General features: G+C 38.8%; 1 protein-coding gene across 5 annotated transcripts in view; it reads left to right on the top strand.

Moving 5' to 3' along the window:
- Positions 1–12,842, top strand: part of TMC5 (transmembrane channel like 5) — a 31,348-nt gene that overhangs the window by 11,119 nt on the left and 7,387 nt on the right. For all 5 annotated transcript variants that reach the window (XM_054211579.1, XM_054211577.1, XM_054211578.1 and 2 more), the window contains 13 exons: positions 1,130–1,291; positions 1,850–2,049; positions 2,441–2,545; positions 4,233–4,325; positions 5,123–5,222; positions 5,792–5,882; positions 6,195–6,443; positions 7,726–7,877; positions 8,437–8,581; positions 9,162–9,317; positions 9,902–10,068; positions 10,722–10,800; positions 11,175–11,272. In XM_054211579.1, coding sequence (XP_054067554.1) covers positions 1,218–1,291; positions 1,850–2,049; positions 2,441–2,545; positions 4,233–4,325; positions 5,123–5,222; positions 5,792–5,882; positions 6,195–6,443; positions 7,726–7,877; positions 8,437–8,581; positions 9,162–9,317; positions 9,902–10,068; positions 10,722–10,800; positions 11,175–11,272 — 1,709 coding nt within the window. In that variant the 5' untranslated portion in view covers positions 1,130–1,217. The remainder of the gene's footprint in view (positions 1–1,129; positions 1,292–1,849; positions 2,050–2,440; positions 2,546–4,232; positions 4,326–5,122; positions 5,223–5,791; positions 5,883–6,194; positions 6,444–7,725; positions 7,878–8,436; positions 8,582–9,161; positions 9,318–9,901; positions 10,069–10,721; positions 10,801–11,174; positions 11,273–12,842) is intronic.

The raw sequence follows: 12,842 nt of genomic DNA, 5'->3' as shown, positions 1-12,842 counted from the left end.
TCACACTGCAAAAATTCAGACTGTCTTCCAAGATCTTTAGGTGTGTAAATGACACAATCGTAATTTAAAAGCTTCTTTTGGCAAAAAAAGAGAAGATTTTGACAAGCCTTCAGAAACCAGGCACTGTACAATTATCCATTTTGATGGTACTTTTCTTCACGTGATACTTCCTTTATTGCAGTAGAAATAGTAAATAAAAAACACTGCAGACAGAAAAGTTTTTTGAGACTGTACCATTAAATGAGATTCAGCTTTGCTTTTCTAGGAGTAGAGCTGAGATAAAAGCAGGGTCTGATGGGTTTTGTCAGATGTTTATTTTTTTTCCTTCCCTGTTCTTGAATAGCTTGCCAGCTGATCAGCTGATCAAACTTGGCGTGGTGCCTTTAAGAACAAATGCTAAAAAATGCTTCCTTTTTAATTTTGAGTATGACTTTGATTAATTGCCAGAACTGCCTGTTTAATTTGGATTCTGTTTTTCTAACGTAAGGTTCCCTTTTCACTGACTTACCTGAACTTCCGTTTGATAAACTCTGACCAAGTCTGGTTTGCTTAGAGTAAAATGGAGCACTCTGTGAAAAAATAAAGCTAAAACCAAACCTATTTACAGGATCAAGACACTAAGTCATTAGAAGAACCTTCATTAAGAGTGGATAATATGTCAGTTCTGTACACAGGAGTGGTCCAGTGGGTCCCTCGTTCACAGCTAAGGCTTAGAGATGCCAATGCTAGAAGTGGGCAGACCTCTTTGGTTTTGGAAACAAAGTACTTGGAGGAAAATTTGTGTATTTGGCATTTCCTGTATGAGGAGGAAAGAGAGAAGTTATTATCATCTTAATGTTTTGACATACTTCTAAAACCTGGCTTCATTGTCAGTGTTGGGGAAGACCTCACATGGCACTCCAGTTCCTTATTTTTTTAGAGCTTACTATAAAGAAATAATAGTTCCCATTTTACCTGCAAATTCTGGTGGGCCATAATTTCCTGATGGTAAATAGCACTAAGTTAGAGCCATTTCCAATTTATATTGTTTCATGTTATTTGTTAGCAGGGTGGCAAAATCTTCTAAGATGCAAAAATGAAGTTCCTTTCTTTTTAATTTTATGTGTGCATGCATCTGTTTTGTAATTAGGTCTGTGATCAGTCTTCCCACGAACATATTAATGAATCATTAGAGAGAAAAATAAGGAAGATTTCGTCTCTCAAACCAAGGGCTTGTCATGTCTTATCATTACAATGAAGCCTTTGAAAATTCAGGCTACCATTTCTCAGAGACACTGGAAATTGACAGAAGGTGAGTTTATTTAATTTTCCTGTTGTGACTGTGCCATAAGAAATTAAATTCTCTGTTTATATGAAGGAGAAACTTTTTCTCCAGAGTTTTAATTTGTGGAATTCTTTTAATCCCTCCTTTATCCTTGTGTTCTCGGACACAAATTTTTAAAGCTGTTATCAGGAAGGTGGCATTCAAGAGAAATAACATGTTTGCTTTTTACATGTTAGATTAATTTATCAGTTAAATGTATTTTAGGATTTATGGCATAATGTCATGGATGTTTTTTAGTTCCAGTAATTTTCACAGTGTGCTATAACCTTGGATGTCCTCGTTTTCCAAGCAATTATTCCTCTTTAGGTAGAGTCCAAGCTAACTTCAGGTGGGGAAGAGTTTTAATCTTTCTAATTCAGTTGATAAACAAATCAGAATTCTGACGTTGGAGTTCTAAATACCTCTCAATATAAGAGTTTGTTTTATAATGTGCTCTAATTTAATGATAAGAGGTAACAATTTGTTAAGGATATCTATTGAGAATTTTTGTGGCACTCAGGGTTTTCCTTTTTGTGGCTCACGCAGGAGGAGTTCTCAAAAGAATCTGTTCTCTCACCAAAACCCTTATGATTCTTCACTGCATGGTTCCTATGGAGAACAGAGGGGAAGAGGACAGAATTACCCTGTGGCGATACCAATGGCCTCCATGAGACATAGCTCTGAATACAGCGAAGATTTACCAAGAGTTAATGCCCTAAGCAGAAGTCCAGATGGAAATGCCACATGTATGTAATTTCTCATGTGAACAACTTGCAGAAACGCTGCAACAAATAATGGCTTACTCTGTCCTGAGGGAGTCCTGCAGCTCTGGAAAACTCACTTCTATATATACGTGGTGGCAGTGGGTTTTTTGGGGTTTTTGGTTTTTTTTTCCTAGAAGTAGTTCAGGTGTTACATATTAACAGATCCATGAACTGTAAATACTGACTTGTATGGAGTCCATAAGTCATTAAGTACTAGGATGTACATTGGAGTGAGATACAGGAGTTTTGTTAATGGGATATATTGCTGTGTTTGCAATAGAGCTGTATTTGGTCAATAGGGCTGATATTCTGTGTGTATAAATAATCCATAGCAGAATACCACGTACTGTATAATTCTGATTCCCTTCAACAGATAATCTTTCCTTTGAGCCAGAGCCAGAACTGGCATACACCCCACCTTCTACCTTCCATCGGATGGATCGCCTCTATACCCACAGAATTTCCGATGTATCGGAAGGTAAGACATAATGATTGTGGTGCTTCAGAATATTGCATGTCAGTCTCACCCTCCATAAAACAGTAAATATTTAAAAGCCTTCTGGTTCAGGTATTAAGATCTTCATGTAATAAAAGGAATCATGAATCTTTTACTGTCCTACATAGTTGTAGCTGAATTTTTCAGTATCTTTCTGCAGGTAATTATCTTTATTTCTTGAGCAATGAAAGATATAATGCCTACCCCTTTTAACCCAAACTGCCTATAAGTGCACCAGCGTAAAACAAACTTACACAGTTATCTAAAGAGAATAATTGTAAGAGGAAATAAGGGGAGGACAGGATGTATTTTTCAGACTATCTTTAGTGAATTTTTCACTACGTTGTCTCCATGTAAATTCTAGACTATAATACTAATTAGAGATTTACATTCATTAAAATACAGGGGGTCTGGAATAGTATAATCTGGGTTCTCTTTTAGGCTAGCATAGTAGTTTATTGCTCATGTTCTGGGTAGGAACTGTTTTTCCCATATCATGTAATTTTTCTGTTGCAATCAGTTCAAGTTCCCGTCTGCTGCTTCTGGAATGTAATTAAGAGTTCTCTTCTGGATTTGTTACCTAGATGCATTGAAAAAACCATCTCTCTTGTGCCCCCAAAGTGAGGGATTCTTAGGTTTTTTTTCTCTTTTTCATCTCTAAGAACATGCTCTGTAAATTAAGATCTGATTTGGCAAAATCCTCTGTTTGTATTAAAAAGCAATGATTTTATTGGTACCTGAAAATGCCTCGGTCCATGAGTCACCAGAGAAATAGGACATTTCCAAACATTAACTGTCATACATGGCTTTTAATTCCTGATAGGAAGGAGAGAGTGCATTTCCAACACAATCAACTAGAGGATAAATGTCTGGGTGCTGAAGGTTCAGGAAGTACCTCCGCAAGGAGGCACGTGTGCTTTTCTTTTTCTGTTTTTCTTTAATTGTTACAAAGAAAGTTGGCTTAAAGTGAAAATGACACTAACATCAGGTGACCGTTAGATCTAAATAGTAAATATGGTGAAGGAGTCTGCACCATGTGCATTAACTGACAAGTGCATGTGTCAGTTGGGGCCTTCCACACAGACGGTTGAGGTGAAAAGGGGGACATTGCACAGACTGGCCGTTAGCTTACAGGGAAGGCGAGGCAAGGAAAGCTGTGGCTAAACTCATCTGCTCCATAGCTGGAAGGCAGATGCATTTAAGGAATATAGTCACCCACGGTTGAATAATTGGATGAAAGAAGGTTGAGAGAACAGTTGCATTTTGACCCCAGGAAAATGGGAGTCTGGTACATATAACTTATTCAGCAAGATTAAGTGTGATTCTAAAGCAATCCCTCTGAAGTCAGTGGAAGGATTTTTAAAGAAAGGACCTGTCTTCTAGGCTGAAAGTCTTGAACAGTCAATGTGCACATTTCTGAATGGGTTAAATGACAAGGTTTTCCATGACAGCTGAAGACTGGGCTCAGTATCTGTTTTCTAGCATGTATCTGAAAAATTGCACACGGTTGTCAAGCGTAACAAGGAAAGAAGTGACTGAGGGAATATATGTTTGCACGTAGGTAGTGACATTGAAGGGTATACTTTTGTTTCTCTGAAAGTAGAATTTGAATTTCTTAAGTCAGTTTCTCAGGAGTGTCTGGGCTTACTAAGTAGTGCGTGTTATTTAGATGGCTTTATTCGGAGACGCCACAGAAGACCACCTGATGAGATCTTCATGACTTCTTCCACCCTGTTTGAAACAGATCCAGTGCGCAAAGAAGGTAGGAGTTTAGATAAGTGGTTTGATATTAAATAGCATATTGCACAAGGATGGTGTGGTTGGTACTATTCTTGGTTTATCACTAGAATTTCATGTACAGTCTTTCTGTGGTTATGGGAACAGCTTCATTTTGTGTTAACACTAGTGATTAATCTTTTATACTTTACTAGCGCACTAAAATCCCATGATAAATGAAGCACAGTGCAGTGTGAGTATGTGTTAAATTGTAGAAAGAAAAGACAAACTCTTTATTAGAATTTGTTTGACCAGATAATGGATTGTTTTCAGCCACTGTGTCTGGAATTAGCATCAAATTACAATTTTGCAAAACCAGCCTGATTTTCAACTAATACAGTTCTGTCTATTTCATAGGTAGTGCTAAGTTTGAGCACTAGTATCAACTGTAATTATAGAATAAATAAAAGAAAAATTAGCTTTCAGGTCAATACGTAGCATCATAGAAATATAACTGTCAAACAGTGATCAAGCAATAGACCAGAAACTTGGAGTTTGTCAGTATTTTGTTTTCCTTAATATTGGGGCTCTTTGTGTTAACATTAAGCAAGTATCAGACAAATGATGTTTATTTTTTAACATTCAGTATTGTACTACTTACTTAGATCTGTATTAGAGTACTGATGGTGCCAAGGATATTCTGGGGAGTATTATTAAGTCTCAGAGCTTGCGACACCTTGGTAGCAGTGTGAATGGGGAATGTTATTATATCAATTTCAGATTTCATATAAAAATTACTGTATTATTATCCCAAAATTTGGATTTTTCATGGGTTTTATGCAGAGGAAGTTTTAGTTGGAAATCTTGCAACTATGTCCACCAGTGAAAGGATTAAAGCAATCCAGAAGATGCCAGAGACCATGAAAAAAAAGAGAGAGATCAGGTAAAAATGAAAGTTTATCTGTTTAGCTTTACAAACACTATGCTTTCTGCATCTAGCTATCAAATATGTGTGTTTGCCATCTGCTCAGCTTTGGGTTGTCACTTTGAAAGAACTGAAAGTACTTTTTAATGCACTTTTTAAAAGTCAGCACCCTGCAAAGGGAAATAATTTAAAGGTGGTTTGTTGTACTTTCTCTGGGTGAGAAGAATCTCTCATGGTAATATAAAACAGAATATCAAGGCCTTGAGACTTGATGATGAATGATGACTTGAGACTTCTTTTCAAAGGAACCTTGGCCATTGAAAACGGAGAAGAGACTATCCTTTCGTCTCCTCACAGAATATATTTAAATTTTATTCCCAGAATGAGTTAGTGGAGGGGTTAGAACATGCTGCCATAGGATGGACAAGAACCTTGGTGTCAGCTAATAGAGAAAGAACCAGCAGAACATCTCCATGTTTTATTAACTCTGTTTATGTGCACATGTGAAACTGTACTTGGAGCAGCTTCTTTGGCTTCTTGTTTTTATTACTATAATGCTTGTCACCCCTTGCCCTGCTCTTCCACAGGAATAAAGTTCTTAAAGAGGTAACAAAAAAGTCAAGGCACCACAGTACTCAGTTTTCCGGCTGTACACAGTGTCTGCAGGGAGCAGCAGTGGTAAGTGTCAAACTTCTGTCAGTCACAATAGAGTAAAACACTTTAGCTGCAATATTATCACTGTCTCCAGAGGTATCTGCTATCTTCCTTTATGTTACTTACCAAAGAGCCAATTAATTGCTTCAGTGTTCGTTAATAACAACTTGCAGTGTGGTAGCACTTAGGAATACCAGTTAGGCATCCTATGGTGCATGTAGCAGGGGAAATCTGTTCTTATCATCAAAATAGAACTGTAAAAAATGTGAGGCCTTTTTATGTGAATTTCAGTCCTATTTAAGATGGTTCATCTGTTTATTCTCTTTTGCACTTCAGTCATTTCAGCGATTTGGAAATACCTTGTCCGAATATTTTCACCTACTGCGGTTTTGGCACAAGACTCTGAAGATCATTGGTGCTGAGTTTGGAACAAGTGTCCTTTCCTATTTTATTTTCTTGAAGTGGCTGCTAACTTTCAACATCTTCTCATTCCTCATAAACTTCAGTTTCATCACAGTCCCTCAGTTTGTTGCAGCAGAACCAAATAACCTTTCATTCACGGGTCTGGAGCTGTTCACTGGAGCTGTAAGTATGTAACGACAGATTTGTGTTGGTACTGTTTGAAACAGATCTACTTTAAAAATTCAGAACAGAGCAAAAAAGTTAGTGTTTCTTATTAAGAGGTGGATTTAGAAATTTATGTGACTAGAAACAATATTTGAAAAAGAAGCTGCAACAAACATTGACTCAGAGAGAGATGAATGGAACTTGTTCTCATGTATTTGTTTCACTGCAAATGGTTGCTGTGTTCAGCAATATTTCAAGACTTTCATCGCTCTTTCAGAAAGCAGTGGAAGAGACAGAAAGGAAGCCAGACCTTCTAGAGATAGCTACAATAGTCTTCAACACAACATTTTTCGCACGCTAATTTTCCTCTGAAACTACAGTGCAGACTTCCATATGTGATCCTGTGAATTTTGCTTATTTCTAAAGTTTTATTCTTCCAGGGAGCACACAGATCTTCCTGTGGCAACCCGCTGAACTCAGTGGGGCCTGTAAACAGGCGGATCTTTTCATTGTGTACAGATCTTTACATTCAGGGAATAAAGTCCCAGGCTGTTTCTAAAGGACGATTTTTGCACTGCTTTAACTCTACTAGTATTCATCAACTAAGTGATCTGAGAAGACTACTTACTCTTTTTTTTTTTTTCTTCTTCTGTCTTTGGTGTAAAAAAAAATGTCAATTTTATTGTTGTTAAAGGATTTCTCTAGTTAATAAACAAGACTCTGAGACTCTGCTCTTTACTGATGCTTAGTTGAGGAGGTATTTTTAAAGTGGAAAGGTGTCAGTCAGCCTTTTCCTTCTAAAATTGCTTTTAAATTGCTGTGTTTTGTAGTAATGCTGTTTAATCTTGCAAAGTACAGTCCCCATTGCAGGAGTTCAGCTATAATGTAGTAACTCGAGTGTTGAATGTCATGTGCTTCCTTCCTGGTTCCCTTCATAGTTGATGCAATTTGTCAGTACAGAACCTTGCTCCTAAGAAAGAAGCAATTAAGCTTTCCCTCTTCATGAATTTTCAGAAAAAAACAAATTCTGCAAAGGTATTGAATGCTCATGACCATCCCACGTGAATCTTAAGCAGGATACAAGTCATTGTTATATCTCTAGAAGCTCTCTAAACTATGGAAGATATTAGCTGATAAAAGGAAAACAACGGGCCTGATACTTAGAACGGTAATCACGCCTGTGATTTCACAGTAGGGAATAGGACAGCTCCCACTTCAATTAATTGCACTTCAGGTGATGATACTTCCCACCATATGCAGGTGATAGCAAACATTCTGAATGATGCCTGTATCTTTTCAGGGTTATTTTCAACAAACAGTACTCTACTATGGCTTTTACACCAATGCAACAATCAGTAAAATAGAGAATGGTCCATCTTACAACATGCAGCTGGCCTATATTTTCACCGTTGGAATATATTTTGTCATCTGTTTTCTTATCTTGTTGTTCAGGTAAGCTAACTATATATTCTTATTTCACTTATATTAAGGGGAAAAAGAAAAAAAAAAAAAACAACCAAGAAGCCAACAACAAAAAACCCACCCTGTCAATGGTTGGCAGTAGCAATTACCTGAGTCTTTTTCTGTAAGTCCTTATTTCCAGGTGTAGAGTTTAAGTAGAAGTTTCTGCTCAAAAGACAGTCTCCAGAAATCAAACCTTTATTAGACAAATGAAGAATAATCACAAAATATTAAGGAAAATGCAGAGAATCCCAGTTCAAACCAGTGAATATCATGATGCCCCTTTTGTAGCTCTTGCTCCTAATATCTTCTGGTATTGATGTGGCCTTCCAGAAGTAAAGGTTGTCAGCAACAACTAGGAGAAGGAAATGTGAGAGTTGTTTCTTACATTAAAGTTTATTTACCATGTTGTCTTATGTGACATGCTCTGACATAGGTCCTGTAGCCCTGGGACAGGATAGAAAAACTAACAAATTTCGCTTCTTGCCCTGCTATACAGACTTGATATATTTCGCCATTATGCATCTCATGAATTTTATTTTCATTACAGCATGGCAAAATCCTTCTGCAGGAACTTCGTTAACCCTCAGACATACTCTGGAAAAGCTAGTAAACTTCTCTGCACTTGGGACTTCAATATAACTAACGAAAAAGCTGTGAAGCTGAAACAAAAGAATCTCAGCACACAAATAAAGGTACAAAACACAGGATATACAAAAAGGTAGAAAGGTACAAAACTAGCAAGCATGAGTCAATGTGCCAGAGGCTTATTTATGCGTACGAATTTGTGTATGCACATAAGTCTCTGGCAGAATGACTGAAGCATGCTAGTCCTGTTTCTAAGAGACTTAAGTCTTCCCGACTGCTAAGTTTCATCAGGTTTGAACTCCTGGAGTTGGCTTAGCTACTTGCTTTTCTTCTCACTTTAAGCTACATATAAATATTTGTATGCTTCTGTTCTACTGAATGAGTCCCTGTGACTATTAAATATTTGCCAAACAGAATATTTATTCTGGCTTTCCTTCCTGCTATTTAACCATTTTGTAAACAAAAAGGCAGGCTTGTAATATATTATCTGCAAAATACAGTGTAACCATCAAGAAAAGACTTTTAGGGTAGGAACACAAAATTGTCCAGTAAATGTTCTCAGAATATTACTCTGCCTGTCTTCTAGAGAAAAAATCTTTCATTCAGTCTCTCAAGTAGCTACTTGAAACAAGTTTTGCTTGATGCTGTTGACTAAGGAATTCTTCATTAAGAATTGTTTCCTTCCAGGAAGACCTCACTGAAGTAAACAGAGAAGTTCTAAATTTTTCTGCAACAGAGAGAGTTGTTCGTATTGTAATTCATCTTGTTTCTTGGATTGCTTCCCTGGGAACAGCAGTAGCTGCTTGTGCTGGTGTTTACTTCCTCTCCATTAATAACCTAAAGGTAAAGACAGATTTTGCAGTCTGGTTTTGGAGGTGCGTTTTTCCACATGGGTATCTCACACTGAATGCAAGCAGTGGTCTGTTCACCACTAGGACCATAGGGAAGCATAGCTGTTGTTTCTGCCAAGGCAAACACAAATGCTGCTGTACCTAAAAAGCTGGTTTGCAACGACTTGCACCATGGGAACCATGACAAGAATGCAGAACCTGAGGGGTCTGAGCAAATCTCCCCTCTCACCCCAGCAGCTGCTTGCTGGGCTCATGGCTAGCTTAGGGATAGTGCGGCTGCTGACCTTGACAGAAACGGCAAGAAGCAGCCTCAGCAAGGCCTGCCTCTCCTTTGCCTAGGGGCTGCATTTAAGCTGGGGCTCCCACCCTTGCTCCCCTTTAATGCAGGGGAAGGGGAGAGGGTTACTGTGCTGCTGGGCATGGCCTGTAAAACATGATAGTCTCTAACCTGAGAACGTACAGGGAGGTGTGCCAGGTGTCTTTCCTCTGGAAACAACTTGCAGCAGCATTTTGATTAAGGCGCTCTAGTTTTTTTTTTAGTTTGTTTGTTTGATTTTTTTGTTTTTCCTCTCTAAGCTGTTTGTGAAAGGGCATAAAAATGACCTAGAGAGCCAAGCTGCCATGTTGGTGCTACCTGTTGTTGCATCTCTCCTCAACGCATTCATCCCATTCTTCTACTCGTGGCTTGGACACCTTGAGAAATTTCGGACTCCTGGACACCACATATACATCACTATTACCAGGTATTTGTTGCTACCACCTCTTAGTGCTTTTTGCCTGAAGTTGTCTGACTCATCTTTTTGACAGCAGGCTGTGTCTAGGTGGTGTGGTGGACAGTAGGGAGCTATGGAGGAGAAATCGTATTCTCCAAAGGTACACTCTTCCCTCCATGTTTTGTTTATCTTCTGTGAACCTTCTGGAGCGTTACATCTCTGCATGAGGATGGGGTATGGTTTTTCCCTCTCAATTAGGCACACTGTGACATTGGGCTTAGTTTTGTTTGTAGCTGCCCTAGGTGGCCCCTGGGCTGTTGGCCCCTAGAGAAAGGAAGGGGAAAGAGGAGGTCTTACTTAAATACAGATGCCTGGAATTAACACCGTGTAACCCCTGGTGCCCTTCAGACCTTCCTCCCCTGTGGAGCTCAGACACCCAACCACCAGCCTGTGTAGCAGAGGTGCGTGCCAAGGTTGTCATGCCCAGCTCCCCTCTGCCAGGACAATAGAATAATGCTGCACCAGAGCTCAGAGGAGAGCTCCTGTTGGTCCTGGCACCCTGCAGTGCTATTGTTGTTGTAAGAGGAGGTAATAAAGTGTAACCAGCGGTCATCCTGCCATCATTCCCTCCAGCGAGCTTATGGACCAGCTCCAGTGCAGTTACTGTTACTTTTTCTTTATAGAAATATTGTCCTGAAAATATCAATTGTTGGAATCCTGTGCTACTACTGGACTAACATTGTGTCTGCATCAGAGTCACAGGTAAAGTTCCAAAATTATACAAATCTTTGACTTACAATGCCAGGTTAGGAACCACTTTGATAAGAGGCTTGCTCCAGCAAAGAGAAGTACACGTAGTGTCTTGGAAAACTGAATTTCCCCCCCGCCTCCCCCAACATTTTTTTACTACCATCATTAGAGAAATGAACTGTGGGAAAAAAATGAATCGCCCAGCTCAGGTCTCAGCTGGTTTGCAGCATTGTTCAATGAGAAGTTGACTATGATTAGTTAGGCTGTTAGCAAATCTTTGATCTGTAGCTCAAGTTTCAGATGCCCAAGCATTTGGGAACAATGTTAGAATCACATGATTTTTGACTTCTGGATACGCTTTCTTTTTTTCTTTCTACTTTTTAAAGTGCTGGGAAACATTGGTTGGCCAAGATATCTATCGTCTTGTTTTAGTTGACTTCATATTTTGTTTGCTTGGCTCTTTCTTTGGAGAGTTTTTACGAAGGTGAGTACTACTTTTCTAATATTATTTTTATTCACTAACCAAAGACGTGGTCTTTTTTTCCAATGTGAGAAAAGGAAAAGTCCAACAGAAGCATGGCTGTGGCATGCTGCTTTAGTTGTCTCTAGCAGGATTAGTCTCTGGGTACATGCCTTGTGTACATTGCAGCTCCTTCTTAGGAGGAAGTCAAAGTGTGTACCGTTCCGCCCTCCCAATGTGTCCTTTTTCCCTTTGGAGATGGAGACGCAGGCAGGGAGGAAGGCACACTGTACTCCCATGGATCTCCTGAATGGGGTGACAAAGGACCAAGCATCTCAAGTAGAAAACCTTGCTTTTCTGCGTATGGACAGGCACGCTGCTGGCTTTCTTTGCTATGTCCCCCTGTAATTTTTTTCCTCTTAGTTTTTTTCACTCTACAGAGTGCACAGAAGTTTAAAATCTGATTTTAATCAGTCTTGTTAAGGATGTAATATGACTCTCGAGCATGGAGTTCTGCAGCATGGTGAGAAAGTATTGAGTAACTGAACATGAGCAAGTAAGCAATAAGTAATTTACTTCTGACATCTGCTGTGTGTACCTTCCTATTGCCAAACGTTATTTATGACTTAAGGTAGTAGAGTATTTAAGTGCTTGCCATACTTGTGTAGGAGATCTATTGTTTGCCCTTTGCACATGATGTGAACAAGACTGGTTTACAAGGTAGGACTTTGTTAACTTTAAGTTAAATTAACACAAAAAAACATTAAGAAGCCTTTGAAGACTTTCCCTCCATAACTCTTGCCAGTGTACTTTAATCCTCCTGTTCTCATCCTGTTCAGATAGGAAACCACCTCCCAGCAAAAGGTCCAGTACCAAAGTGCAGTGTCAGCTGTGATGAATGTCCTCCACTAAACTGCGCAAGAGCACCCCGTTTACAGCTGTGAAAGATTAAAAGTACAATTGCTTGTATTTATTTGTATGTGTTCAGAGTAACGCCCTGAAACATTGTCGATGATGCAGCTGATAAGGTGGTACCAAGACCTGTATTTAAGGCAAGATGGGATAGTTACCAAAATCTTTATTGTTCTTGCTACAACAAGCAGAAACTGAATCTCCCCAACTCAGGAAAAATGAGGTGATAAAAAGGGATTGTTAATCCTCAGTAGGAATCCTCCAAGTACTTTCTTACCTGTGTGTCAGCTACTTACAACCTCAGTTGGTTTGAAGTAGGATATACTTTAAGATATATTAAGAGTATCAGTCTACAAGATTCACTTTTTTGATTGAGGCTGAAAATTCTCAGGACTCGGGCACTGAAAAGCTGTTACAGTTTTGTTCTGAGACAACTTGCCATTTCAGCTGTTTAAGCATGAGCATACTTTTCTGATAGTTACAAATCTTTTTTTTTTTTCCTCTTTTTTTTTCTTTTTTTTTTTTTCTTTTGAGTTGCATGAAAAATATCCAAGGTCTTATTTCAGTTCTGCTGTGTGTTACGGGAATCTGCTTTTGCCAAATTCTGTTTCATTTTTTATGTGCTGTCTAATCAATGAGCTGTGGCTGCTTTGTGTGATGTGTGGCTAATGCAGCCCCTGAA

This window comes from Rissa tridactyla, chromosome 8, assembly GCF_028500815.1.
Source record: "Rissa tridactyla isolate bRisTri1 chromosome 8, bRisTri1.patW.cur.20221130, whole genome shotgun sequence".
NCBI lineage: Eukaryota > Metazoa > Chordata > Aves > Charadriiformes > Laridae > Rissa > Rissa tridactyla.
The sequence above is the reverse complement of the archived record's forward strand: the minus strand, read 5'-3'. Positions and strand labels throughout refer to the sequence as shown.